Genomic DNA, 27868 nt, shown 5'->3' with positions numbered 1-27868 from the left:
TGTGCTCACAAAGGGACGGGTGGTCTCTCTTATGAAGGGTTGGTGTTGACCTTCTCTTTATCTTTCTGATTTGAGATCCTCAATGAAGATGGCCAACCACACAGAGGTGAGAGAATTTGTTTTCCAAGGTTTCTCCAACTTCCATGAGCATCAACTCACACTCTTCATTGTGTTTCTGATCGTGTACATCCTAACTCTGGCTGGCAATATCATCATTGTGACTGTGATCCGTATCGATCACCACCTCCACACCCCCATGTACTTCTTTCTAAGTGTTCTTTCCACGTCGGAGACTTTCTATTCCCTGGTCATTATCCCACGCATGCTTTCTGGCCTTGTAGGTCTGAGCCAATCCATCTCCTTGGTGGGCTGTGGGACTCAGCTCTTTTTCTTCCTTGGTTTTGCCATCAACAACTGCTTCTTGCTAGCAGTAATGGGGTTTGATCGCTACGTGGCCATCTGCAACCCTCTTCGTTACTCAGTCATCATGAACTGGAGGGTCTGTACCATCCTGGCATCCTCGGTCTGTGCCTCAGGGTTCTTGCTCTCTCTGATTCAGGCCGTGGCCATTTTCAGACTGTCTTTTTGCAACTCACTGATTGAGCATTTCTTCTGTGATGTTCCACCTGTGTTGGACCTAGCCTGTGCTGCTCCAATCCTTAACGATATCCTGACCTTAATTATCACCCTGTTGGCCCTCACAGCCCCTTCCACCTTCATCTTCATCACTTACATCCTCATCATCGCCACCATCCTCAAGATCGCCTCCGCTGAGGGCCGGAAGAAGGCCTTCGCCACCTGCGCCTCCCACCTCACAGTGGTCATTGTCCACTATGGCTGTGCCTCCATTGCCCACTTCAAGCCCAGGTCTGAGGACAACAGGGATCAGGATCTGTTAATCTCAGTGACCTACACAGTAATAACACCTTTACTGAACCCTGTGGTGTACAGTCTGAGAAACAAAGAAGTCCAGGATGCTCTGAGAAGGTTGATGGGTAGGAAATCCCTTCCCTAAGATGAAATCTCCACCCTATACATAGGCATGCATGTTTTCCAGATGGAAGCTTATAGGTAAAGCTATAGAGTCAGGGTTTCCAGTGACTGGTGAAATCTCCTACATCACAGCCAGGGCCAAAGCAGAAGTGACTTGAAGCTGAGGGCCAGCTTCTAATAACTGATTCTCACTTCCTCAACCTCTTTGTTAACACAATAAAAACATAAATTACCCTGCAGACTTGTAAACAGACACCTACTGGCTCTATTCCAGGAGATAATTACAGGGTCAGAGTGTGACCTAGTGCTCATCTCAAGCTTAAATTTAAAGTGTCCGGTCCACTTTGCTGAAGTACAAACCACATTAAAGTCATACATGACTGAATCTTCTTTTAACATAAGGTGAATGTTTGAACAAGTGGTTACTAGAAACAATATTGTGCCAAAAACTAATCACATTGGTTTTAATAAGGTTAAGCAGAGCAAAAATGAGATATCTTTTAGGAAATGGTTTTGGGATGAGCTAAGAACTTTCTAGAGAGAAGATTTTCTAGGAACCCTTTGCGAGTTTCTTGTTCATGCGAGTTTCACATGTGGGGTGCCAAAGGAAAAGGAACTGGGGTGGAGGAGAAAGGAAGTACAGAGGACTCCAAGCCACACGCAACAGCCATGCAGCTCTGGCCACGTGAACAGAGCGCACAGACCTGGTCTGATCCTTTGCTTCTTCAAGCTGAACATAAGCCACACAACAGAGTCCTAGTGGGGCTGAAAGCAGTGGCTCTCCCTGAACAGGATGACCAGTGGGCTCAGAAGAGGAGCAGACAGATGGCTCGGGGAGCAGATTGCCGAAAAGAAACCTGTGAAATTGACTAACAAAAGAAGAAAAATTAGAGGCAGATCCAAATGGGCGCTTCCAGTGAGGGGAGAGCTGGAGAAGGCAGAAGGACAAGGGGACAGCTGGTGGGGCAAGAATTCAGATCGGGTCCTTTGGATGGGCTCTTCTCCTGCCCTTCCTAAGTGAAGTCACAAAGGCAAGGAAAGAGAATTCAGTGAAAATATGAAAAAGCACCAACAAAATTCCTTTCTGATGAATTAGAAGAAACTCCTTTCTGATGAATGAATGATGAAAAGCTAAAAAAGTCAACAGTAGAGAATTTTTTGACATGAAAATTTTCATGAGGTTAAAGCAACTGAGTTAGAAATAGAATAATAAAAGACTGTTTCCTGTTCCTCGCCTCAAAAATATAAGAATGAATCAGGATGAACTTTGGACTCAATTTGTGGGACAAAATAGGTGTAGAATAACATGATGATTATTAGCAGTTGTGCTGGCTGAGCAAATCAAAGTTTCTGTGCTGCACTGTTTGTAAAAAGGTAGACAATCAGCGTGTGAGTGCACAGCATTCTCACTGCGGAACACTTCTGAAATGTAGAAATATCAAAATGTGTAAAGTGATTATGCATTTTATAGGCTAAGTATGCAGATACATAAAAACCAATCTTTTAGAAGGTTCTGCAGTTTAATTCATGTTGTCATTCTGAGCTCCCAACCTGATGGACAGCGGAAGTTACCTGGTTCTTTCCATGCAAACTTGGGCAATTCAGTGAAAAGTCATTTGATGAGAAATCATCATTAAATTCAAGGTCCCGCTCCTCTCCTATATTCACCATTCTACTTGGGGTGAATCAATTAAGTTCTCGTCAAGTCTTCTAGGGAAGCCTGGGGGCCTCAGTGGGCTAAGCACCTGCCTTTGGCTCAGATCATGATCCCAGAATCCTGGGATGGAGTCCCACATCGGGCTCCTTCCTCAGTGGGGAGCCTGCTTCTCCCTCTGCCGCTGCTTCCCCTGCTCTCTCTGTGCTCTCTCGCTCGTTCCCTCTGGCAAACAGATGAATAAAATCATTAAAAAAAAAAAGTCTTCTAGTCTTATTGGCATAGAGGAGAAGTAACCTCCCTGGTCTACAGTAGGTTCCAACTACCCCACGATGGATTCTATGGAGAAATATGACACCCAGAGGCCATCTTGAATGGCATCTACCAGAAGGACACTGGTGGCATAATGTTCTTTAGCCAATGTGGTCCTGGGACCTCATCTTCCTTATGACTTTCCTAGGGCCACTGGCCCACCCTCAGCCACTTCTTGAAGGCATCTAGACATTTAGTTTTGCCCCTGATGGTGTGATGAATAGGACTCTGTGGGGAGTCACCATGCCACCCACCCAGATACATCACTCACTCACGTCTCCTCCACCAGGATTCCAGCTTTTTCTAAGAGTCTGCTTCTCTGTGAAGTGAGAACATACCCTTTCTGCTTCGATGGGATGCCTCACCTTTCTGCCCCCACAGCAGGGCTTGGCTGGTGGGTGCAAGACTTGCCCTTGCCTAATAGCCAGCTAACGCTAATGTTGTGGGCTCCACCAAGCTGGATGCCTTCCTTTTGTTTTGACAGAAAAACCTGAATAATTCCTAACTCTACAATTTGCATCATACATTTCACATATAAAGTATTTCAGTCCTTAAGCTTCTGATATTCAAAATTATTGGTAAGCTAAAAGAGACTTTCCTCTCTGGAAAAGTTTGCTAACGTTAAGAACCATTCCCGCTTTTAAGATAAATGTTTTAGTTATGAGTTTTAAAAAATCTTTTTGAAATTCAATGGACTTTTTTTCTGGGTTCTTTTAGGTTTACCCTGGGGCAAAGGAAAGTCCTGTGAAAGAATGAGAAATGTGGATTGTGAAAACAATGTAGAATTTTTATCCTGTTGCATTTGTATATTTATTCTATGTATCAAAACATTAATTATCATGAATTTTTTTAATGTTTTATTTGCTAGAGCTAGTTATCTGCCATTATTCTTTAGAATTTGGGGGGTGTTTTGCTTGTTTCAATGTTTCACATAAGTTTTAGAAGCAGCTTGTTCAAATCACAACTTCCCCTTCCCCCACCCCCCCAAAAAAACGCACACAGCATTCTCATCGCTGTTGAACACATATAAGCAGACCACACTCTGGTACCATTTTACTAGACTCCTACTGCCTTTTTAATTTACAGAAAACTGATGTCTTAATGATCTTGAATCTCCGTATTCAAAAACAGAGTGTTATTTTCCATCGTCTCCAGTCAGCTTTTGAATCAGGAAATTTTACATTTTCCTGTAACCGTTTCTAAAAGTTCTATAGTTTTATGTTTTACATTTAAGTGTTCTATTTTGAGTCAGTTTGTGTAAAGTGTGATGTTGAGGTCAAAGTTTTAATTTTTGCTTTCAGATAGCCAATTACTCCAGCCCTGTCTTCTTTAAAGGCGATCATCCTCTGCTGAATTGAATTTGCACATTCATCAAAAGCCCATTGAGCTGATTCCTGGGGATCAATTTGTGGGTGTCTTTCTGGTCCTGTGATCGACGTGTCTACTGCTCAAGTCCTGCACCACCCTGATTAATGCAGCCATACAGCAAGCCTCAATATTGAGTCACGTGAGTCTTCCTACTTTATTCTTCATCAAGATTGTTTTAGTTATTCTAAGTCCTGTATATTTCCACACCAATTTTAGAATAAGCTTATCTATGTTTATAGAAAACCTTGCTGGGATTTCATAGGAATTGCATCAAATTTATAGATCAATTTAAGGAGAACTGACATCTTTACGATGTGGAGTCTTCTAATCCATGAACACAATAGGTCTCTATCCATTTAAATCTTCTTTGATTTCTTTTATCAGCATTTTGTAGTTTTCAGCATGCAAATCTTACACTCTATACCTAAGCATTTCATTTTTCTTTGAGAAATTGTAAATGATATCGTGCTTTTCATTCTGGTTTCCACATGTTCAGGGCTGGTTTACAGAAATATGATTTTCATGTATTGATATTACAAGCTGTGACTTTAAGTCACTAGGAGTTTTTAGGGGAGTATCAGTAGATATCTTCAGTCTTTTTGCATAGACAGTTATGTCCTCTACATAACTAGGATCAGTTTTATTTCTTCCTTTCTGATCTGTATGCCTTTTCTTTCTTTCTCCTGCCATATTGCCCTGACTAGAACATCCCTTACTATGATAAATAAGACTGGTAGGAGCAGACATCCTTGTCTTGTTCCTGATTTTGGGGGGCGTGGGGGGAGTAAAGGGGAAGAAGCATTCACTCTTTTACCATTAAGGATGATGTTTTCTATGGTTTTTTTGGACATGGTCTATATCAAATCGAGGTAATTTTCCTTTATTCTTAACTTGCAAAAAATGTGTGTCATGAGTGGATTTTATCAAGTGTTTCTGTAGGTCAGTTGATATCATTATATGACCTTCCTTTTTCAGTCTGTTAATATAGTGGATACCATTGCCTGACTTGTGACTGCAGGCCTAGCTTGCTATTACTGAAATAAATCCAGTTGGTCACGATGTGTAATTCCTTCTATACATTGTTGGATTTGGTTTGCTAATATTTTGCTGAAGATTTCTGCATCTAAGTTCATGAGAGATGCTGATCTATAGTTTTATTTGTATAGCCTTTACATGATTTAGGTACCAGGATAATACTGGACTCATAAATCATGGACTCCAAGTGAGCTGATCAGTAGTCTACCCTCCTCTGTTTTCTAGAAGAGTCGCTCATACTTGACACTAATTTTTCCTTCACAGTTTGATAAATTCTCCAGGGAAACCATCTAGACCTGGAGATTTCCTTCTCTTAAGTTTTTAAATAACAAATTCCATTTTTTAAATAGTTATAAGACTACTCAATTTATCCAATGTCATAGGATTTTTCAGATTATCTGGCTGGGGTTTAGTAGTTTGAGGACTTGACCCATATCAAGTTGTTGGGTTTATAAACAAAGTTGGTAATAGAATTTCCATATTATCTTTCTAATAGCTGCAGACTCTAGTGATACCCTCACTCCATTCCTAATAATGGCAAATGGTGTCTTTTGTCAGTCTTTCTAGAGATTTATCAATTTTACTGATTTTTCAAAGAACCAATTTTGTTACACTGATTTTTTTTTTCTATTTTCCTATTTTTTTATTTCATTGACTTCTGTTCTTTATCATTTCTTTCTGGTTGCTTTGGGACTTTGCAACTCTAATTCCTTGAAGTAGGAACCTTAGACCATCCATTTGAGAGTTTCTTTCCATTCTGATGTAAGCATTTTAGTGCTATAAATTACTCCAACACTGCTGCTTTAGCTGCATCTGCCTAATAAATAGTACAGTGATTTCCATTCTTTCCTGTTCTTTTGAGACTCTGTCTTTGATCCATGGATTTGTTAGGAGCAAGACACTTAACCTTTATGTTTTTAGAAGTTTTCCTATTTTCCTCTCAACTTTTGGTTTGTAACCTAAACATTTTGCCTATTGCACTAGAAGACTCTAGATCCTGATTAAATCTTTTACTTCAGTAGGTGGTTGCCCAGTTTAGGGTTAGCATGCAGGGCCCGGACTACTTTTGTTGCCTGTGGTTCCAAAAACATTTAATTTTCAGAACATTTTCTGTTTTTTGGGTGTGTTTAGCTTCTTTGGTGCTGTTGAAATGGTGCTGCTGGTGTTGCCAGGGGTCTAAAATAGGTCTCTCCAAGCTGGACTGCTGACATGGAGGGGAGCCTCAGCCTGAGGGGTCAGAGGCTTCTCTAGGCAGGTGCTTGTTCAGATCACAGGCCCCTCATATGTGGGGATGGGATCCTTTCTTAATAGTACACCCTATCCCTAAACTTAAATCTCTGAAGGAAGGAGGGAAGTTGGAGGAAGGAGGAAAGTTTTAGGCTCACAGGGTCGAAGAGGCTTCCAGAACTCAGTTTATTGGTGAGATCAAGTCAGGGAGGGCCAGTTTTGGGTCAGGGAGGACCTTCAAGGAGAGAACACACCTTCCAGGGTACTATTACTGAGTCCCTCATCAATCCCCTTGCTAGTGGTGCCAGGCTCATCACCATCTGCTTGATCCAGGATAGGAATGAGACAGATCGATGGTCAGGAAACACTGGGGCCAAAGTGACTTTATGTTGGGACGGGGGAGGTTAAGATTTACTGCCACTGTTCTGTTCCTCCAGACCTGAGATCCAAAACAAGCCTCACTTCGTCTCACCATCTCTTAGCGTTATCCTTTGGTCGTCTCTTGGGTTATTTCCAAGGGTTATTGTTGTACTTAAGGGGAGAAATGAATCTATACCATTTTATCTAAATCAGAAATTCATTTTTCTATAAATTTTGTACATTTCTTGTTTATTCTTTGACATACCTTATAGTTTTTCAATTGAAAATCGCTTTTCTTCCATTGTTAATTGGTTTTTATTTCTGTGTAGCTAAGATAATGATAAATCTGAACCCAGACTCCTTATAGAATATTTTTAATGTAATAATTTTTCAGTGAATCCTCTTGGGTTATTTCCCAAGTATTCTATTATATCACCTGTGAAAGATTATAATTCTACCTCTTTACATTTTTTACACCTTTTAATTATTTCTCTTGAGGTAATTATGTTGTTCAGTATACACAGAGTTAAACAATAACGGTTATAGTGATCATTTTGTTTCATTTTATTTAATGGGAGTGTTTCTCATTTCCCCCTATAAAGCCTGATGTTGGAATTTTAGTTGAAATATACATTTTTATGTTAAGGAATTATTCATCTAATCCTATTTAATTGGATTTTTTAAATGAAGAATAGAGGTTACATTTTATCATGGATCCTTCTCAGCATCTAGAGAGAAATGCATATAATTTTTCTCTATTTTATAAGGTTCACTAAATTTATTAATAGATTTAAATTTCAGAACCCTCCTTGTGTTACTGGTATGATACCTAATATATTGCATACTTACCATGTGTCAGGCACTTTTCTAAGGATGTATGCTAATCAACTGATTTTATCCTCAAAACAATCCTATGATGTAGATTCTATTATTATTACCACTTTGTAGGTAGGAATAATGTTATACCTCCCTTGCAGAAAAGGAAACAGAGGCACCTAGAAGTTAAATAACAAGCCTAAAATCACATAGTTCATAAATGGTGAAGTTTTTAAATTCCAAGAGTTTTGGATTTCCTATTGATCACATGCAATATGACATTACACTTTGCCCCAGTATACTATTATTTTAATCTAGCACTAGGTTCTCCATTTACTTTAGTGAAATTTGCATTTTGTGTCTGCATGTATAGAGCAGTCAGCCCAAGATGGGCTACTTGGGCATGAACACTATTTTGAGTGAAAAGTAATCAAAAACCAGCAGATTCGGGAAAAGCTCTTCACCTCCCCCTCAACTGCATTTCAGTACCAGAAAAAGTACTACTAAGAGAGATTCCTCTTTGCCTAAGAAACTTATCTGAGACCATTCTCTTAAACTGTAACAAAGATAAACTCAAAATGGATAAAAGATGTCAATGTGAGGCAAGAATCCATCAAAATCCTAGAGGAGAACATAGGCAGGAACCTCTTCAACATCAACCACAGCAACTTCTTTCAAGACACGTCTCCAAAGAAAAAGGAAACACAAGTGAAAATGAACTTTCAGGACTTCATCAAGATAAAAAGTTTCTGCACAGCAAGGGAAATAGTCAACACAACAAAGAGGCAACCCCCGTAATGGGAGAAGTTGCCTTCAAATGACACTACAGAAAAAAGACTGATATCCAAGATCTATAAAAACTTTTCAAACTCAACACCCAAAACAGTAATCAAGTCAAAATGGGCAAAGGGCATGAACAGACAATTCTCCAAAGAAAACAGGCAAATGGCTAACAGACACATGAGAAAATGTTCAACATCATTAGCCATCAGGGAAATTCAAATCAAAAGCCCACTGAGATACCACTTTACCCCAGTTAGAATGGCAAAAATTGACAAGGCAAGAAACAACGAATGTTGGAGAGGCTGTAGAGAAAGGGAACACTCTTACTCTGTTAGTGGGAGTGCAAGTTAGTACAATGTGGAAAACAGTGTGGTGGTTACTCAAAAAATTAAAAATAGAGCTATCCCATGACCCAGTAATTGCACTATTGGTATTTATCCCAAAGATACAGACGTAGTGAAAAGAAGGGCCATGTTCATCCCAATGTTCATAGCAGCAATGTCCACAATAGCTAAACTGTGGAAAGAGCTGAGATGCCCTTCAAAAGATGAATGGATAAAGAAGATATGGTCCATATATATAACGGCATATTACTCAGCCATCAGAAAGGATGAATACCCAACTTTAACATCTACATGGATGCGACTGGAGGAGATTATGCTAAGTGAAATAAGTCAAGCAGAGAAAGTCAACTATCATATGGTTACACTTACTTGTGGAACATAAGGAATAGCATGGAGGACATTAGAAGAAGGAAGGGAAAAAAGAAGGTGGGTAATTCAGAGAGGGAGACAAACCACGAGAGACTATGGACTCCGACAAACAAACTCAGGGTTTTAGAAGGGAGGGGGTGGGGAATGGGTTAGCCTGGTGGTGGGTATTAAAAATGGCATGTATTACATGGAGCACTGGGGTTACACACAAACAACAAATTACGGAACACTACATCAAAAACTAATGATGTACTGTATGGTGACTAACATAATTTAAAAAAAAAAAAAGAAACTTATCTGCATAATAGAACGCCTTCGCTTTTCAAATGTGTACTCCCACCTTCCCACTAATGGTCTTCCTCCCCCTTTGTATCCACAGACACTACCCCTCTCCTGAGCTCGCGTAAGTATCCTGTTGCTGTCTTTGGAGTTCCATGTCTCTGTGGATTCCCCATCTATTCACCGTTAAACTTGATTTTCTCCTGTTAATCTGTCTCATGTCAATTTGAGTCTTAGCCCAGCTAGAAGAAACTTCAAGGGTGGAATAAACTCTCCCTCCCCAACACGTGTGTGTCCTGTGTACCTGTGATAATCAATCAGCCTTTGTTTCCAATGCTCTTCACTTTATAAAATAATTTGAAGGGTTTCCTCTTTTTCTAGGCTTTGCATCTTTTTAAAGACCATCGTGGTTACTTATTCCTTAAAGTTTTGGTAGAATTACTCTCTGACTTCTCATTATGATTTTCTAGCTTTGAATTATCTGGGGCTGAGACTCTCATTGAGAGAAAAGCTTTGACCATTTCCTCTATGACTTTTTCTAAAGAAAAGGTCACTTTAGATTGATTCTTGTTGTTTTATGCTGATAGCTGTGAAGAATAAGGGGAAGTCTCAGATTTATAATTCTAGCTGTGGTCTTTCCTAGATCCCAACTTGTATAACTAGCTGCCTGCTTTTGACACTTCTATTTGGAGACCTAGTATTGTTCCAGATGAAACACACACACACACACACACACACACACACACACACATTACTATACATCCCCCCAACTAGTATGTGGCACCTTCTCTTCCCAGCTGCTCAATCCAAAAGCCAGTGAGCCTGTCTGGAATCCTATCTTTTCCTCCCTCCTCCCCAGCACTGTCAGCAAATTTTATGCAAAAGAAGACAAAGACAACTTCTCCTAGCACCACAGGGTGTTGAGCAAAACAAGGTTGTAAGGAGAAAATCTTCAAGAGTACACACAATCTCCCAAACTCTCATTAACCTGTAGCCTCGGCTGTGCATAAGTGGGCTGGTTATACCTCGGGATGGCACATTTGTATAAAAGGAGAAACAGGGACCCTCTAAGTGATAATCAAACAACAGGAGCTCCCAGGTGGCAACAGGCCTGTTCGAAAGGAGGGCAGCGGCAAGAACTCAGCCGCTGGTGTCGGCCTCTTCTTCCACCAAAGTTTCTTAGAACTGCTGGGTCAGCTCTTTGCCAAGCTACTAAATGAGCCTTTGGGGCCATCTAGACTGGTATCCCCCGACAAGCCTTGTCAGCTCTACCTACAAAACACAATGTGAATTTATCATCCACTTCCTTCCGTCTCTACTGGAACTTCTTTCATCCAGAAACAATCTCTCAGTCTACATTCCCCTTGTTTACTCTTGTACTTTTCCAATTGATTCTCTACATAATAGCAAAGTTATCTTCTAAAAATGAAAACCAGATGACACCCTTCGCCTAATTAAACCATCCAATGGATTTCCACTGCACTCAGAATAAAATCCATTTTCCTCATGGTGGCCTATAAGGCCCTACCTTTCCTTGCCACCCATGCCTTTAGGAAGGACCTCATCTCCTACTGCTAAGCCCTGCTACTCCAGCATCTATCGACATGGAAGGTTGATTCCCACTTAGGATCTTTAGACTTGCCATCCCTTCAGCTGGGAATGCTCTTTCTCCAGATTTTGGTTCATTCTCCGTCATTCACGCCTCCAGGGAAATGAGCAGCGGTCCTCAGGGATTCCTTCCCTGAAACCACTTCATTGACCATAATGGCCACCAATGACATTCTCCATTAGTTGTTCTACGGTTTTTATAGCATGTATCACTATCTGAAACAAAATAATAAGGTTGAAAATGAGGGACAGAAAAATGTCTACCAGGCAAATACTACATAGAAGAAAGCAAAAAGCACTAATAAAAACAAACAAGCTGTGAACAAAGCGCCTGCTGTCAGAGTTCATACTCAAGAACACCGATGATTTTGAAAGTATGTAAATAATATAGGTTATCTTGGTAAGAGATAAGCATCTGAAAATAGAGCAAAAAAGGGCAAAAGGGTAGTCATTCCTGCCAGCAAGGAATAGCAGATCTTTTAGGGCAGGTGGTCAGGAAAGGCTTTTCTGAAATGGCAAGTGAGCAGAAAAATGAAGTGAAGGAGTGGGTGAGCCATTGGAGAACCCTGAGAATGAGCGCTCCGGGCTGAGATCAGAGCATGGGAAGAGCCTGAGGAAGGTTAACTGTGGCGTGCGCAGAGGAGGCAACTGGCCCCAGAGCAGCTGAGCTCCACCCCCTACTCACACCTGGGAAGGTGGACCATGGAGAAACCCACAGTTACCTTTACCCCACTACCGTGCTAAAATCTCCACCCATGGAGGAGCACAAGCCTCATTAACATAACAAACAGGCATGTCTCCTTAAGGTCTATTTGTGACCTTATGCCCACCTCTGCACATGGTAACAAGGATCCCCTTTTTAAATATTCATCCTGGGGACACCTGGGTAGCTCAGTCAGTTCAGCGTTTGCCTTCTGTTCAGGTCATGATTCTAGCTTACTGGGATTGAGTCCAGCCTTGGGCTCTCTGCTCAGCCAGGGTAGGGGAGATGGGGGAGTGGAGTCTGCTACTCCCTCTCCCTCTACCCTGCCCCCCGGCCTGTGCTCAGTCTCTCTCAAATAAATCTAAATAAATAAATAAATATTCAGCCTAACCCTAAATAAAAGGACCCCATTCACCCTTGCTGGGGGTGGTAGGGATGATTTTGGAAATGGGGAAGGCATGATTTTGGAAATTATCCCCCAAGATCCCTTTATCTGCTTCAGACAAAATTTCCTTTGTGTGATAATTCCACTTGGTGTCGTTTCTATGCGTGACCCACAAGGAGCAAACTCGTGCTAATCAGGTTACAATAGTAGCCTTTTTGCCCGTTAAAACCATGACGTTCAGTTGCATGGGTGCTCTGCCCAAGGAATATTTGGTTTAACCAAAGCCGGCTTTACGCCAGATAAGACAGGAGCAAGTAAATTCAAGGTAATAATTGACAGCGACAGTCTGTGGAGGCTCGACAGGGTGAGGCAGAAAGTGAGAACAGTGGGAGCAGTAGCCTGAGAGCCTGGGAATGAGGGAAACACATACAGAGACAGAGGATAGGACTTCACAAATTGAGAAATTATTTGGATTAGGGTACCAGTGAGAATGAGCTGGAAAGATAAGCGATCAATCAACAGATTTCTAGAAAATATAATGGAAGTAGCCCATTTCTAAATGAAACAAAACATAGCAAATACATGGGAATATGAAATGTGCAGTTTCTATGGAAAAGATCTTAAAACCCTATGAAACATAAAAATGTTTCTTTTTAAATCTCGCTTTGGATGGAAAGCCTCAGTGTGAAGATTAAAGATGTTTATTCTCCTTAAATTTCTATGAATACAAATAAGAAATCCATAAAAAAATTGTTAAAAATGTGAGAATAGAGAAATTCCAAAGAGGAACTATGGTTGGGGTGGGTGGGGGGGGTGGTTGCAGATGGTAGTATCATGGAGTACCAATGTACGGTGTTTTTATTATTCAATGTATGACCCAGGGGTGGAAACGCTTTCCCTCTTCTACGTTCTTTGGCTGGTCTGATAAATGATATAAAATTGATGTAAAACAGGAGAAAATCAAAGTTTAATAGCATATATACCTCCTGTATGCATAGGAGACCCAGAAAAACTAAGTAATTCCCCCAAATAAAGCCATCACCTTAAATACAAGCCAAAGACAAAGGAATATGTTGGGGGTTAAAGGGGAGAATCATGGAAGGTGACCAGGAAAAGCACAGTAACCCAGGGTAAGGCTGTGACTCAGAACTGGTAAGACCTTCCTTGTTTTCCCTAGGAATGAGGGAGACACCCTTACAAATCGAGATTTCCCTTATAAATGCAAATGTCTCTTGAAAGGATCAATTCTACACAGTTTTCAGAGCTACACCTGTGTGTGCTGTTAAAAATAACCAGCTTAAAATTATCCCCACGCCAAGGAAACACATTCTGGGATCGCAAAATCTGCTCCCCCTTCAGTGGCGTTGAGACGATGCCTAGTTATTGGGAATAACAAAAGGAATGTCTGACTTGATCTTAAGAAATATTTCAAAATTTGTTTCTTACAACCAATTACATTCCAAATGAATCACATATGGAAACATAGAAGGTAGAACTGAAAATATGGGCCCTTTAAAAAAATAATCTTGTAGTGAGGAAGGCTCCGACGCACACATAAATATAATCCTAATAGAATTTCAAGCCCATAAACTCAGTAAAAGTTGTAAGTGGAAGAAAGCTATCTGCAGCATGGATGATAGAAGGCATATTTCCCCATTATAGAACTCATTACAAGAAAATGGCAATACAATACAAAAAATGAGCAAGACATGTAAACGGACATTCACAGCAGAGGAAGTACAAGTGACTAATAAGCGTAGGGAAAGATACTCAGCCTCATTCATAATTAAAGAAATAAAAATCCAAAGAAAAAATAATACACCATTTTTACCTATCAGCTTGCCAAACACTGAAAAAATTGGTCAAAGCCCACAGTTGAAAGAAGGGTGGGTAAGAAAGCATTCTCAGTTATGCCAAACACACACGTACATCCTACTCTGGCTTCTGTCTAGCAACAGTACCTAAGTTCTTAAACTGACCAGGAATTTTACTTTCGTGAATGGATCTTATAGATATGCTCCCAGGAGGGCACAACTCTACACAAAGACTGATTCTTTAGCATACTCCTAAAAAATGTTGGAAACCGCAAACAGCTTACTTATCCACTGATTCAAGTTAAGTAAATTATGTTGTATTCTTACTCTACAACACACAGTTGTTCAAATGAATGCATGAATCTTCACATACTGATTTGTCAAGACATCTCCCATGTATTGTTATATGAACACGTTTATAAGAGGACACAGAACACAGTCCATTTGTATTACAAAAATACATGCTCAGGTATATGCATAGAACATTTCTGAATTCTATTAAGTAGGTTAGGTTTTTGACGTAGCAGGGGGTTAGCAATTTAGAAACAACCTTCTCTGTATATTAAAGAAGCAAATGTGCAAATATATTGAGACTATGAACCGGATTTTTAGTGCTGTAGACAGGCCTTATAAATATGGAAAGGAGCAACACCAGAGTAGACTGTGAGATAGTTTGAATTGCAGATACTATTATGAAATTGTGGATTTTAAGATGTAGATATTAATATACAGACACCAAGAGACATACCACTTCCTAGCTTTTTCACTGCAAGAGTCTAAAAATAATCACACAGAAATGGCGGAAAATATACCTAGGACCCAGATCTTGGTTTCTAAGTATTATCCTCCGCCAAAAGGTACCAGAGTTCCCTGCATCAATGGCTGATTCCAGGGCCGGTGCTGGGGAAGTACAAGACAAGCCTGGGTCATCTTACTGGGCTGGTGTATAAAAAAGTCATCAGTGAATAATGGAAAGAGGTCAAAAGAACAGAACAGCCAGACTTAAGGTTTTCCCACTGACTAGTTCTGTGATGATCTGGACATCAAGATAATGTTACAGTATCCACCACTATCTAGCAGTACCTATACCATCTAAATCTGCTTGTACCTAAGTAGGAATCTTCCTTACATAGAATGCCGACTTACGTAATGCAGGAAAGATGGAGCCAGAGACTCATCAGGGAGCCTAAAACTCCAGGGTGAGAGTAGAGAAGAGAGTATTAATCTCAGTAGGTCAACCCCCAAAAGAGAAAATACTAACTTTACAATAGAGAGATCTAGTGGATACCCCTTGAACAAGAGATTATAGTGATTTGGGAAACAAAGACAGAAGGAAAAATTATTAAATTTCCTTACTACTTACAACCTATTGACAAGTCCTTGAAATAGGCAGAGTGATAGTCCCCTGGGGACTTGAATGCCTGGATGTTGACACTTTGCAAAGGGCAAAAGGCAATCTAACCTGACCCCCAGGATGCTGTAAGTCTACTTTAAAACACAGAAATGCAGTAATCTCTTCGATATCAGCCACGGCAACTTCTTTCAAGATATCTCTCCAAAGGCAAAGGAAACAAAAGCGAAAATAAACTTTTGGGACTTCATCAAAATCAAAAGCTTCTGCACAGCAAAGGAAACAGTCAAAAAAACAAAGAGGCAACCCATGGAATGGAAGAAGATATTTGCAAATGCCAGTACAGACAAAAGGTTGATATCCAGGATCTATAATGAACTCCTCAAACTCAACACACACAAAACAGGCAAACATATCAAAAAATGGGAAGAAGATATGAACAGACACTTCTCCAATGAAGACATACAAATGGCTATCAGACACATGAAAAAATGTTCACCATCACGAGCCCTCAGGGAGATTCAAATTAAAACCACATTGAGATACCACCTTACACCAGTTAGAACGGTCAAAATTAACAAAACAGGAAACAACATGTGTTAGAGAGGATGTGGAGAAAGGGGAACCCTCTTACACTGTTGGTGGGAATGCAAGTTGGGGCAGCCTCTTTGGAGAACAGTGTGGAGATTCCTCAAGAAATTAAAAATAGAGCTTTCCTATGAACCTGCAATTGCACTCCTGGGTATTTACCCCAAAGATACAGATGTAGTGAAAAGAAGGGCCATCTGTACCCCAATGTTTATAGCAGCAATGGCCACGGTCACCAAACTATGGAAAGAACCAAGATGTCCTTCAACAGACGCATGGATAAGGAAGATGTGGTCCATATACACTATGGAGTATTATGCCTCCATCAGAAAGAATGAATACCCAACTTTTGTAGCAACATGGACGGGACTGGAAGAGATTATGCTGAGTGAAATAAGTCAAGCAGAGAGAGTCAGTTATCATATGGTTTCACTTATGTGTGGAGCATAACAAATAGCATGGAGGACATGGGGAGATGGAGAGGAGAAGGGAGTTGGGGTAAATTGGAAGGGGAGGTGAACCATGAGAGACTATGGACTCTGAAAAACAACCTGAGGGGTTTGAAGTGGCGGGGGGTTGGAGGTCGGGGTACCAGGTGGTGGGTATTATAGAGGGCACGGATTGCATGGAGCACTGGGTGTGGTGAAAAAATAATGAATACTGTTTTTCTGAAAATAAATAATTTTTAAAATAAATAAATAAATAAATAAATAAATAAATAAAACACAGAAATGCATTGGGAAACTTCCTTTATCTCCCTTCCCACCCCCCGACACCAAGATACATGTTGGCAATCATTCCCCAAGTATATGACCCACGGATACACATCGGAATGGTCGCATTGAGTAAGGGACATGTGGGCCTCGGTAGGAGAGAGAGGTAGGGGGGTTACGGGATCAGGCTCACAGAAATCCCAGAAATTTTGAGGTGTAAGGAAACCAGAAATCAGGGAACTGACCAGACCATCCCGAAGTGGGTGTCAGAGGTGGGTCTTTTTATGTCCGTCACATTTTGACCAATGAAGAATGACCAGACCCCAAAGTAGTATTAAGACACTAAAGATGTTATCACCAGTCCGTACTCAAACCAAGACATTATGGGAATGATAAGGTCACAAGCCCCCTAGTTAGTTCTAAAGAAAAGACAGTTGGTGGAGGCCCACGTTGGCCATCCTGTCAGGACCCCTCTCACTCCCAAGGCCTTTCTCTGTATCCTTGCTTCATAAAATGCTATCATTTTACTCACTCTCCTTCTTCTGAGAGATTCATTCTTCGACTCCATGAGACAAGAACCTCGCTCTCTCGCTTCAGGAGGTCACATGACTAATATTGGAACAAACTGAGATCACACGACTCCCAGTAGGATGCATTGGGAATGATACAGCATCCCTTTTGTAACATTCTTGTTAAAAACTCAATCTGAATTTAATCATGAAGGAGATTAAACCAAAGGATAAAGAGAGAAGAGAAGGAATTGAAAAAGACTTGGAGATGAATGTGAGGGAAAAACTAGAATTTCTAGCACTCCTCAGGTCACCCAAACTGAGAGACATTTTACAAACACACTTGGCCTGTCATTCTCTAAAGTATCAAGGTTGAGAAACACAGAGACAACCATGGTACCAGTTCAGGTAAAAATACACTAAAGAAACAGGGCAACAAAAAACAACAGGTAATCTTGGATGGGCCCTTAGACTGCAAAAAAGCTCAGCTATAAAGGACGTTATTGGGACGACCAGGGTAACTGACAATGAGTTGTGGGTCAGCAATAGTTTTACCATGTCTGATACTAGCTACTCTACGTATGGATCTCTATATACACACACTGATTCTCAACAACCGTGCTGTGGTTCTGTAAGAAAATACTCCTCATAGGAAGTACACACGAAACTATGTAAGGCACAGCGAGACAATGGCTTCAGCATACTCTAAAGTGCTTTGGAAGAAAATGAGAGAACCAGAGGGGGAGAGAGGAGGGAAAACCTGAGGAAGCAAGTGAGACAAAATACAAATAATTGGGCATCCAGACAGAAGATGTTTGAAAAGCCATTTCTGTATTCTTGGGAGTTTTCTCTAGGTCTGAAACTATATCCTTAAAAAGCGTTTTTAAAAAACATGACAAAATTATTTTCTTTAAAGACATCTATGCAGAAAAGGGTTAGGTCAGGAAAGCCTGCATTGCTGAAACCCTGCCTACTCCCAAGAAGGGCTCATCTTTCAGACTGTCCCTTGGCCAACTCCTGGGAGAGGAGTTCTGAGCCCCTGACTTATGCTGTTCGATAAAATTTTGTGTTTCAAGGCCTTGAGCCAAATACCTGTCTGATCAGATCATTTATATTAACACTGTGATTTATGCTGAACAAGTGTTTGCTCCAGAGGGCTGGAGCCTGAGGACCCAAGGTCAGTAGCACGGTGTTGTAGGACCATATGACTGACCCCTAACAGAAACCTCGACACCAAGGCTCAGGTGAGAGTTCCTGGGTGACACCACTTTGCACTTACTGCCATGTGCTGGTGCTGGGAAATTCACACATGTCCCATGACTCCACCAGGAAAGGACACTTGGAAGCTGAAGTGGAGTTTCTCCTGGACTGTTCACCCCTGCTCCTTCCCCTTTGTTAGTTCTAATCAGCAACTTACCACCGCAATAAACCATAAACATGACGACAATAGTTCTTCGGCCTCTGGGGGACGGGGAGTCCTTCCAAAAGAATCATCTAGCTCGACGGTGATCTTGAGGACCTTCCACAAAAGATTATAGACCTTTAAATACATGGGGAGATAGCATATATCATCAATTCATTCCCCTAATGATTTGTATGGAAAAGCAAGGGTCCAACTACTTAATGAGAAGGAGGAGCTGATCTCTCTGAAAACAAAGATATATTATCAAGTTATCATTGTTAAGACAGCGTCATCTTGACACAGGAGGTCAAACAGACCAATGGAGCAGAAGAAAGAGTCCCCAAACTAACCCATTTGTGTGTCTCGTTGTGAGATGTGGCAGGTAGAATCATAGACCACTGGAGAAAGGAGGCTCTTTAAACACAAGTGCCAGGATAAGTGGTTATCCATGTAAAAAAAAAAATGCATTTAGACATCTATATTAAAACATCCACAAAAATCAGTGGATTTCAATATGAACAGTATGTTAATATGCTTAGAAAAAAATAAGATTATTGCAACATGAAGGTAAAACTGCCAGGAAGATACAAAGAGAGCTAACCATAAAAGACAAGAATGATACATTTGACGACATTACGATAATTTTGTTCAATAAAAAGCACCATAAAGAAAATGAAAAAAACAAGCCACCAAATGGTAGCGAATATTCCTGTAGCATACTAAGGACAAGAGGGCAGCACCCAGAGTATTAAAGACCTGTTACAACTGAACAAGGAAAACACAACCCCGTAGAAGGGCGGGGGTGGGGACACGAACAAGTACTCTGTGGAACACAAATATTCATGGCCGATAAACTTTGAAAAGATGGTCATCTCTCTAGGACTCAGGAAACTAAGCAAAACCACGATTTTACACCCACAAGTATGACAGAAATTAGGAAGTCTGCTAAGGGTGTGCAAAGACCTAGATGAGCTAGAACTCCCCGTACGCTTTGCGTGTCACAGTGTCAACTGCCACAACCACTTCAAAACTCTATTTGGCACAATCTTGTAAAATCAAACATTTTTTTTTCATTTATTTATTTATTTATATCCCTCCAGCTAGTCATTCCCCTAAAAGAGAAATCTCAGGGAACTTTCCCATGTTTGCTCAAGGAATCATGTGCTGAGAGATCTGAAACACGATAATTTAGAAGAACACAAACCTGAAACCACCACCTTCGCCCTCGCCGGGAGGGATGAGAAGCACTGGGACACGTTCCCGCGGTGGACATTCCAAAGCAGGGTAAGTCCGAGACCACAGCTCCCTCTGGATCTCTGAAATATGACCCTAAAGTTTTGAAAAAGCAAATCCTAGAAAACAATATATAGTCTATGATTTTTATAAAGTTCAGAAGGAGATATAAATAAACAACATATTGTTGAAACACGCATAGGTCGTAATGGTACGAAATAAGGCAACAACCAACACAAAACCATAAAGTAGGCACTGCTGGGCGTGTGGGGAGGGTGAGGAATGTGTGAGCAGAGCTAGCGAGGAGTGAGGAGCTTCCAGATGTTTATGCTTCACAACTTACATCATTTTAAACATAGTGTTAAGCATAAAGTGTGTTAAAAATGATAAATATCTTTAAATAAAGATCATAACGTGCCAAGTCTCCATGTGGTCACAAAAACCATACCACAGTCACGTCACCTGGTGGCTGCCGGATCTCGCCGGCCAAGCCAGATTGTCATTAATCACTAAACAGCTTAGAACTTTTGTCTGCCTTTGGTGGTCATCACCGGACATCTCAACGTATCTTATACTTGCCAACCCCGATGTCACCCCCAAGCTGCTAATGTTAGATTAGGCAGAGACACAAAATCTCCCTTTGGGGAGGGGTTCATGTTTCCCTTTCGTTTTCCAAGAACCCCTAGAACTTAAGTATTTCAAAGAGAATGATCAGGTTTATGTAGATCCCTAATCGGGGAAGTCTGAAATCAGTCTAATTTTTATTTTCCCTCAACTGATCATGGGAGGTACGGTTCAGCAGCTAACTTGCCGGAGCAGCCTGGGTGTCTTAAAAATGGACACAGCAGCCCCCATTCCATACGCCCCATGAGGAGGTGAAGGCTGCACCTCTGTCCTTGAGACCAGGAAACACCTTGCTGCGACCAGCACCGTGTGGTGAAGTCTGAGGTGAGGTCACAACGGATCACACAACCTTGGGGGGTGGGGGGGACTTGCCCTTGGAATCCAGAGCCCCAGGATGGGAGGGAGCCCAGGTCACCTACAGGGGCCATGTGGAGGCATTTCAGGTGACAGCCTGAGATCATCGGACGGGCATGGGAGCAAGCTTCAGTGACCAGCCACCCAGGAGACAGATCCTGGCTGCCCCAGTCCTGGTGATGCTGCAGACTAGAACGTCCAAGTTTCTGTACAAGCCCCTGCAGTGGTGGCCAAGCGCACCTGCCTGAGGCTGGGCTTTGGTCAAGCCACCACGCGTGCTCCCAGGACTCAGCCTCCCTGGCCCAGACATGGCCGTACCCTGAGAAACCTGCCGCCACCAGCTGCTCACCGGAGCCCTAACCATGGTCCTCCTTCCTTTTTGGGTGACTCAGAAACTTAGGATTCGACTGGACTTCCTTTTTCAGCCCTTGAAACTTAAAAGGACATCTTCTCTACTGGGAAATCAGGCCACCAGGTCACCCTGCTCTAATGTGGCCTACTTTGGACCACACTGTCCCAGAAGGAAGTTCTCCCTGGCCTGAGGGTGTGTCGACAGAGGTGTCCTGCTGGTCTCTGGAGCAAGAGGCTTTATATCTGCTTCCCATTTGGGGGAGGAAGGGAGGCTGTCTGTGCCGCTAATCGGATTCGTGTCTTCAGGGACAAGCAGGGAGACAGCTGGGGTGTTCTCGCTAGAGCAGAGTGAAAACCCAGCAAGGTGACCCCAAAGTGAGGGACGATCCCACCCCACTGGGACCTCAAAGCAGCAAAGGCACACACATGACGACACCGCACGGCTGCAAGCAACAGGGGAGAGGCTGAGATGCTAACTGTTCACGGCGCCAGCTGAATGAGGAATTTTTGAGTCTCCTACATAATTCTGGTTGGGCCAGTCTCCCCTCTTGGTCTCTGACACGGGTAGGGAGAAGGGCCAACATTAATCACCACGATGATATTTGCTGTAAACTCTTAATTTAAAAGTGACCACAAATTCAGTAGAGAAGTGGGAATGGGGGGTGGGGGAGGAACAGGGATCTTTTTCAGGTTTATCAACATACACATATAGGGGCGCCTGGGTGGCTCAGTGGGTTAAAGCCTCGGCCTTTGGCTCTGGTCGTGATCCCAGGGTCCTGGAATCAAGCCCCGCATCGGGCTCTCTGCTCAGCAGGGAGCCTGCTTCCTCCTCTCTCTCTCTCTGCCTGTCTCTCTGCCTACTTGTGATCTCTCTGTGTATCAAATGAATAAATAAAATCTTTAAAAAAATATGCATATAGGCATTTCTGTAGAAATTTTTCTATAGAAAAATCACCTTGGAAGGGATCTGTCAGGAGAGGAGACGGAAAAGGGTATGCAGGAACATTAGATTAACTAACCTGGAGGCCACAGGCTGAGCGGCTGTAAGGCCTTGTGCCTATATAAAGGAACCCAAGTCTAAGCCCATAAATGCCTCACGGTTGTGAAATCAGAATACTGAGGACGGCCAGCCACGCCGAGCCACGGAGGCTGTAAGCTTCGCCAACTGGTCCTCCCTCGACTTGATTCCTCCTTTCCTCCAGACAGGTCCCCGAGTTCCTGCTGGGGACCGCACTTCTAACCACTGCCCGTCGGCTGCTGCTGGTCTTGACTTCTGCTCAAATAAACTTCCCATTTTTAATATGTCTCAGTTCATCTTTGAACAATAGAAAAGAAAAACCAGTGAGACTAAGATACTCTTGGGAAAGGCAGCATGTGGGGTTGGGACAGGGAAGCCAGCATGGCAAGGGGCTCTGGAAGCCCAACCTGATGTCTCCTGAGGAGGAAACCCCAGCTCAGCTTTGCTGGGACACTGGCAGTGGCCTCCTGGCCTTCCAGAGAGGTCTACTGAACTTTGCTCTCCCATGTCTGAATCCCACAGGACAAAAACTATAGCCAGATTGGACTATTTCAGTCCAAGGGGGTATGGGGGGGAACCAGCCTCTAATGCTGAGCAGGGTTCTTGACTACAGGGAAAACTGCACAGTTTCCTGGAATCCAAGCAGTGGCTCTTAGTTGAGAGCTCACTTGGGTTTTGTAACCATGGTTTTCCAAGGCCCAGCTGTATAAAAATAGAATATTTATTTAAAAAATGAAACCTGACAAATAAGCCACTGCTGTTTCTACTTGCAGAGAAAGCTCTGGAAGATTCCCAGAGCCCGGGCCCAGGCAACATGGGAAACGCTCCGCACCTGTAACGAGGTCCCCTGGCACGGGCTGTCGGCTTCCTTCTAGCCCTAGGGTGACTCTCAAGGGTGCTCAGGGAAGGGCACCCAGGAACCACGAGAGATGGTCCTCAGAGAGCTTTTCTTGGGTGTTAAAAGCTCCTCCTCCAGCTGGAGAGAAGATCTAGTATTCCAGGAGTCCCCTGTGACTTTCCCTCTAGCTCCATCCCTGGACTGGCCCGAGGGCAGGTAGAAGGACCGCATTCAGGGATCTTTTCTTCATGACCATGATTTGTGAATACTTGTGACCCATGGGCCACCTCTCTGACCTCTACTTCCATCTCTCTGTCGAGCCACAGATTTGCAGGAAGGAAAGTAAGTGAGATTTCAAAAAAGACCTCAGTGATTTACAAAGGGCCACAGAAGGAATAACACACGTAGATGGGTTTTATGGCTATTATTAAAGTCTTAAACTGAACAGGGTCCTGGCGTCTAGGAAGACTTGTTTCCCGCCTTGGATTTGCCACGTTCAAAGATGCCTTCCTAGCCCTAAGGAATCATGACCCCCCCCCCCAGGATTAAAGGGTATCTTGACTCATACAGAATGGGGCTCTGCCACTTACCAGCAAGGATTCCTGGTTCACATTCTACAAGCAAGTCATAACCCAGAGACGCTGCTGACAAAGCCTCACGGAGCAGCCTGATGGTCACTTACTTGCGGTGATGCACACCTTAATGCCAAACCTTGTCAAGAAATGGTCCCTAAAACTGCACAGGAGTTGTTTTTTTGTTTTGGGGTTTTTGTTTTGTTTTGTTTTTTTTTTGTTTGTTTGTTTATCTGTTGCAACATTACAGCATTTTCTTCCACACCGTGCTCTGAAGAGCTGAAGCATAACCACCCCCCTCCCTTATACCTTTTTGTAGATTCCCTTTATTAAAACTGGTGTGTTTCCGAAAAGCAGATTAATTTTAAAAGCGCTCAGAAAGCTTACCTTTGCTGTTTACCCACTAGTAAATCATTCTGCAATATGGTGATTTGCTGCACTTCTAACAAAAGGTACTTTTCAGGAGACACCCCTATTATTGAATTTAATTTTTTTTGTAGCAAACCTGTTCCATAATTATATGTTGGCTGGTAATTGGGTAAAGTCTGTTAGAAGAGCTGCACTATGGCGTGTTTTCCAATGAGATGTTAATAGTGTCATGCTTTCTTCTAGGGTTATAATTTCAGTGTTAAAATTCAGCCCGGTTCTGCAGCTGTTTGCTGCTGTCACACACACAAACAGCGGGGAAGGGGACACGGGGTTTAAAAACGCTCCCTCCTCCTCCTCTTGGAAGGAAACCTCCCTGTGGTGCCCCAGCACTCTGCTTCCTAGCGGGCAGCTCGTTTGGCGGTGACCGGCAAGGACTCTCTCCAGCAGGTACTTGTGCCCGGCTCTGCAGCAGACACGCCGGGGTCCCTGTTCTCAAAGACCATCCAGCCCAGCCCTGGTGGGGGCCGCCCCACAGTGCAGTTTTGGTTAGGGGGAGGGACAACAGGCCCAGGGACATTTTTGTCCCCAGGCTATTCCTGAAAGAGTTTCTGCTTCTGAAGACAGGCAGTAATCCTGGTTCCCCACCCCCCCCCACCCCCCCCACCCCCGCTCCACCGGGTGGTAAGGACATTAAACAGGTAGGAATGTGTTTTGTAATCACAAGTACGTGGTAAGGTGCTGTCAGCACAGGAGAGGCAGCAAGCAGTTGGGCGCTAGCTGCCTGTACAAGGAGGAGTATGCCAGGGGCGGGGAAGGCAGAGGATGGGGATGTTTTAGTGCATCGTGGGCTTGGGTGACTCTGAGAACTGACTGGTGTCTAGCAGAGGCCTGTAGGGTGGAGGTTGGGAGGAACAGGCCTGACAGAGCTGGAGAACTGAAATGGGAGCGCGGTGTGACTACTGGAGGACGCTCCACCCAACCCCTAGCCACTCAGGAATGAGCCGGTTCCTGCAGACCCAAGAGCTGAGCAGACAAACCTGAACTTATCTGATCATTTGTTGAATTCCAATAGCCACGTTTTAAGGTGCAGCGTTGCGCTCCTACGACAACCCTACAATGCCATCATCGCTAGGTTCATACAGAGACAGGGCGGCTGGTCTAAGAGATGTTAATTCCTGACTCAAGACAAGTCAGCACCTGACGGTAGAAGTTTAGAGCGTTTGGCTCTAAAAGCCACATTCTTTCTCTTAGCGAGAAAATGTTTCACTCTCTGTTCCCAAAAGGAACAAACATGAATGTGAACACAGAGAAGCCAAAACCCGACGCCAAGGAACCACAAGAAGGACTGCCCAGTCTCCCTGACAGAAACTACCCATTTAGGTTCCTTACAGGATTTTTTTTTTTTTCTTTCTTAGATTCGGCCCATGATTTAATGGAGAGAGAGAACCACAGCTGGGTGGGCGAGTTCACTTTTCAGGGGTTCTCCAGCTTCCGCGAGCACCAGCTCACCCTGTTTGTGGTGTTCCTTGCACTGTACGCTTTAACCCTGACTGGCAATGTCATCATTGTGAGCATCATTAGTGCTGACCGTCACCTCCACACGCCCATGTACTTCTTCCTGAGCATGTTGTCTGCCTCAGAGACTGTGTACACGCTTGTCATTATACCCAAGATGCTCTGTAACCTCCTGGGCCTGAGCCGGCCCATCTCCTTGGCTGGCTGTGCCACCCAGATGTTCTTCTTCATCACCTTGGCCATCAACAACTGCTTCCTGCTCACAGCCATGGGGTATGACCGCTATGTGGCCATCTGCAACCCCTTGAGGTACACGATCCTCATGAACAAGAGGGTGTGCCTCCAGTTGGTGGGGGCGGCCTGCAGCATTGGCCTCATCGTAGCCATGACACAGGTGCTGGCTGTGTTCAGGTTGCCCTTCTGTGCCACAAAGGTCGCCCACTTCTTCTGCAACATCCGACCGGTGATGAAGCTCTCCTGCATCGACACCACGGTCAATGAGATCTTGACGTTGATCATCAGTGTGCTGGTGATCTTGGTTCCCATGGGGCTGGTCTTCATCTCCTACGTCCTCATCATCTCCAGCATCCTCAAGATTGCCTCAGCCGAGGGCCGGAAGAAGGCCTTTGCCACCTGCGCCTCCCACCTCACGGTGGTCATTGTCCACTATGGCTGTGCCTCCATTGCCTACCTCAAGCCCAAGTCCGAGAATACCAGGGATCAGGATCAGCTGATCTCAGTGACGTACACGGTCATCACCCCCCTGCTGAACCCTGTGGTGTACACCCTGAGGAACAAGGAGGTCAAGGATGCTCTGCTCCGGGCCACGGGCAGGAAGCCTTCCTGATGAGACAGGCTTGCTTCAACGAGCATCCCGTAAGATTCTCTGGAGCAGGAAAGCAGAGCAGTGCCCACGGTCCCTAGAGCTAAAACTCTGGAGCCTATGAAGCAGGGGGCGGTTGAGAAGAGAACAAAAGCACAAAGATTCAGCTACTGGAGAAAGGGACACATTTCCCCAGGGTCCAGGCAAGCCTACACCTCACACATGAACACAGACACGGTGGGACTTCAACACGGGAGAAGGCCCTGCTGGGAGGAACGAGCTGTGTGGGTGGAATGACACCAGGACAGAGGGAAGGGTGAACCGGGGGCGGCTGCTCTGGGATAGAGCTAAGATCTTAAGTATGTTCTTGAACAATCATTTTGGACATGGAGTTTCCCTGCACCCATTTACACAGGGTTACGTCCTCGCTGAAGTAATTCCTTCACAGACAATCCAAGCTCTCTGCATCCCGGACAGCATAAGCAAACGGAGAGCAGACAGGGGAGCGCGTGGAAAAGTCACCAGGCTTGAGCTCCAGATCTTTTCCACTTACGTTCCAGGATGACTGCCGGGAAAATAGAAATCTGTTTCCGTGATCATGTCAGAGAAACATTTTCAGAAAGTGATTAAAATCCCCTGATGATCTAGTTGAAGCTGTAGTACCAGGTAAATCCTACTGGCATTTCTATTCTGAGACTCCACAAGATTGGTGGCGATATGGTCTGAGGGACTCGCCCACTAAGGAGAGATGGGCTTGCCGTGGGAAAGGCTTTCACTGCGTGGAAAGAAGTAACAAGTGCAGGGGAGTACAGCGGGGAGTCGGCAGCAGTGGTGAATGGGAGAGGGTTGGGAAGTTGTGCATGGTGAGGACAGCACAGCCACCTGATGACTGAGAAACCACCCAAGACAGGCTCTAACTATCCATTCATCCTACCACCATGCAAGAACCCGAGTTAACAGGACATGCATGGGTCACCGGCCGCCTCCACTCCCAGGACTCCTGTCCTCAGAACGTCCTCCATTCCACACAGCCCTCCACCCCAACCATACCCAGTGACCGGTCCCCTCCCCTTTCCTGCCCTCAGGCCATTCTACCACTTCCCACCACTCAGCAGGGTATGCATTTAGAAACCCCAGACCAAAGCCGCTCTCCCAGGAACCTTCTGTGAAGGAGTTCTTCCATTGGCTTCCTCACGCCCCACCACGTCCTGCTCACGCATGCACATGTCTTAGGGCAAACTTCCGCTTGGTGGCTTCATAGACGCCCCTGTGAGACCAGCAACGACGCATGGCCAGACACCCAGCTCCAGGCCCTCTACTGTGTCTCACCAGGACCCACTGATGTGGTCTTCACCGGTGGTGCTCTGTACGTCTCTTTTAAAAAGTAGGGCTGTGTCCAAATCCTTCATAAATAGCTTATTATGGCTCCTTCTTACACGGATTCAACTACAGGCTTTTTATTTATTTACTTTTTTTTTTTAAAGAAATTTATGGTGGGGCACCTGGGCGGCTCAGTCGGTTAAGCATCTGCCTTTGGCTCAGTTTGTGATCCCAGAGT

At 43.6% G+C, this 27868-nt stretch overlaps 2 protein-coding genes across 2 annotated transcripts in view; one reads left to right on the top strand and one right to left on the bottom strand.

Moving 5' to 3' along the window:
• Positions 1–27868, bottom strand: part of LOC131814806 (olfactory receptor 10J3-like) — a 149559-nt gene that overhangs the window by 23139 nt on the left and 98552 nt on the right.
• LOC131815194 (uncharacterized) lies at positions 83–26334 on the top strand. The gene is made up of 2 exons (XM_059146882.1): positions 83–1010; positions 25388–26334. The coding sequence occupies exons 1-2, from the start codon at positions 83–85 to the stop codon at positions 26332–26334; spliced, it is 1875 nt and encodes a 624-aa protein (XP_059002865.1).

The sequence above is a fragment of the Mustela lutreola genome, chromosome 14 (assembly GCF_030435805.1).
Source record: "Mustela lutreola isolate mMusLut2 chromosome 14, mMusLut2.pri, whole genome shotgun sequence".
Lineage (NCBI taxonomy): Eukaryota > Metazoa > Chordata > Mammalia > Carnivora > Mustelidae > Mustela > Mustela lutreola.
The sequence above is the reverse complement of the archived record's forward strand: the minus strand, read 5'-3'. Positions and strand labels throughout refer to the sequence as shown.

Excerpts from the sequence above, each read along its gene's own strand:
- LOC131815194 (XM_059146882.1), top strand. The coding sequence starts at position 83 with ATGAAGATGGCCAACCACACAGAGGTGAGAGAATTTGTTTTCCAAGGT. Across the intron at positions 1,011-25,387 it reads GATGGGTAGGAAATCCCTTC|ATTCGGCCCATGATTTAATG; the intron begins CCTAAGATGAAA and ends TTTCTTTCTTAG.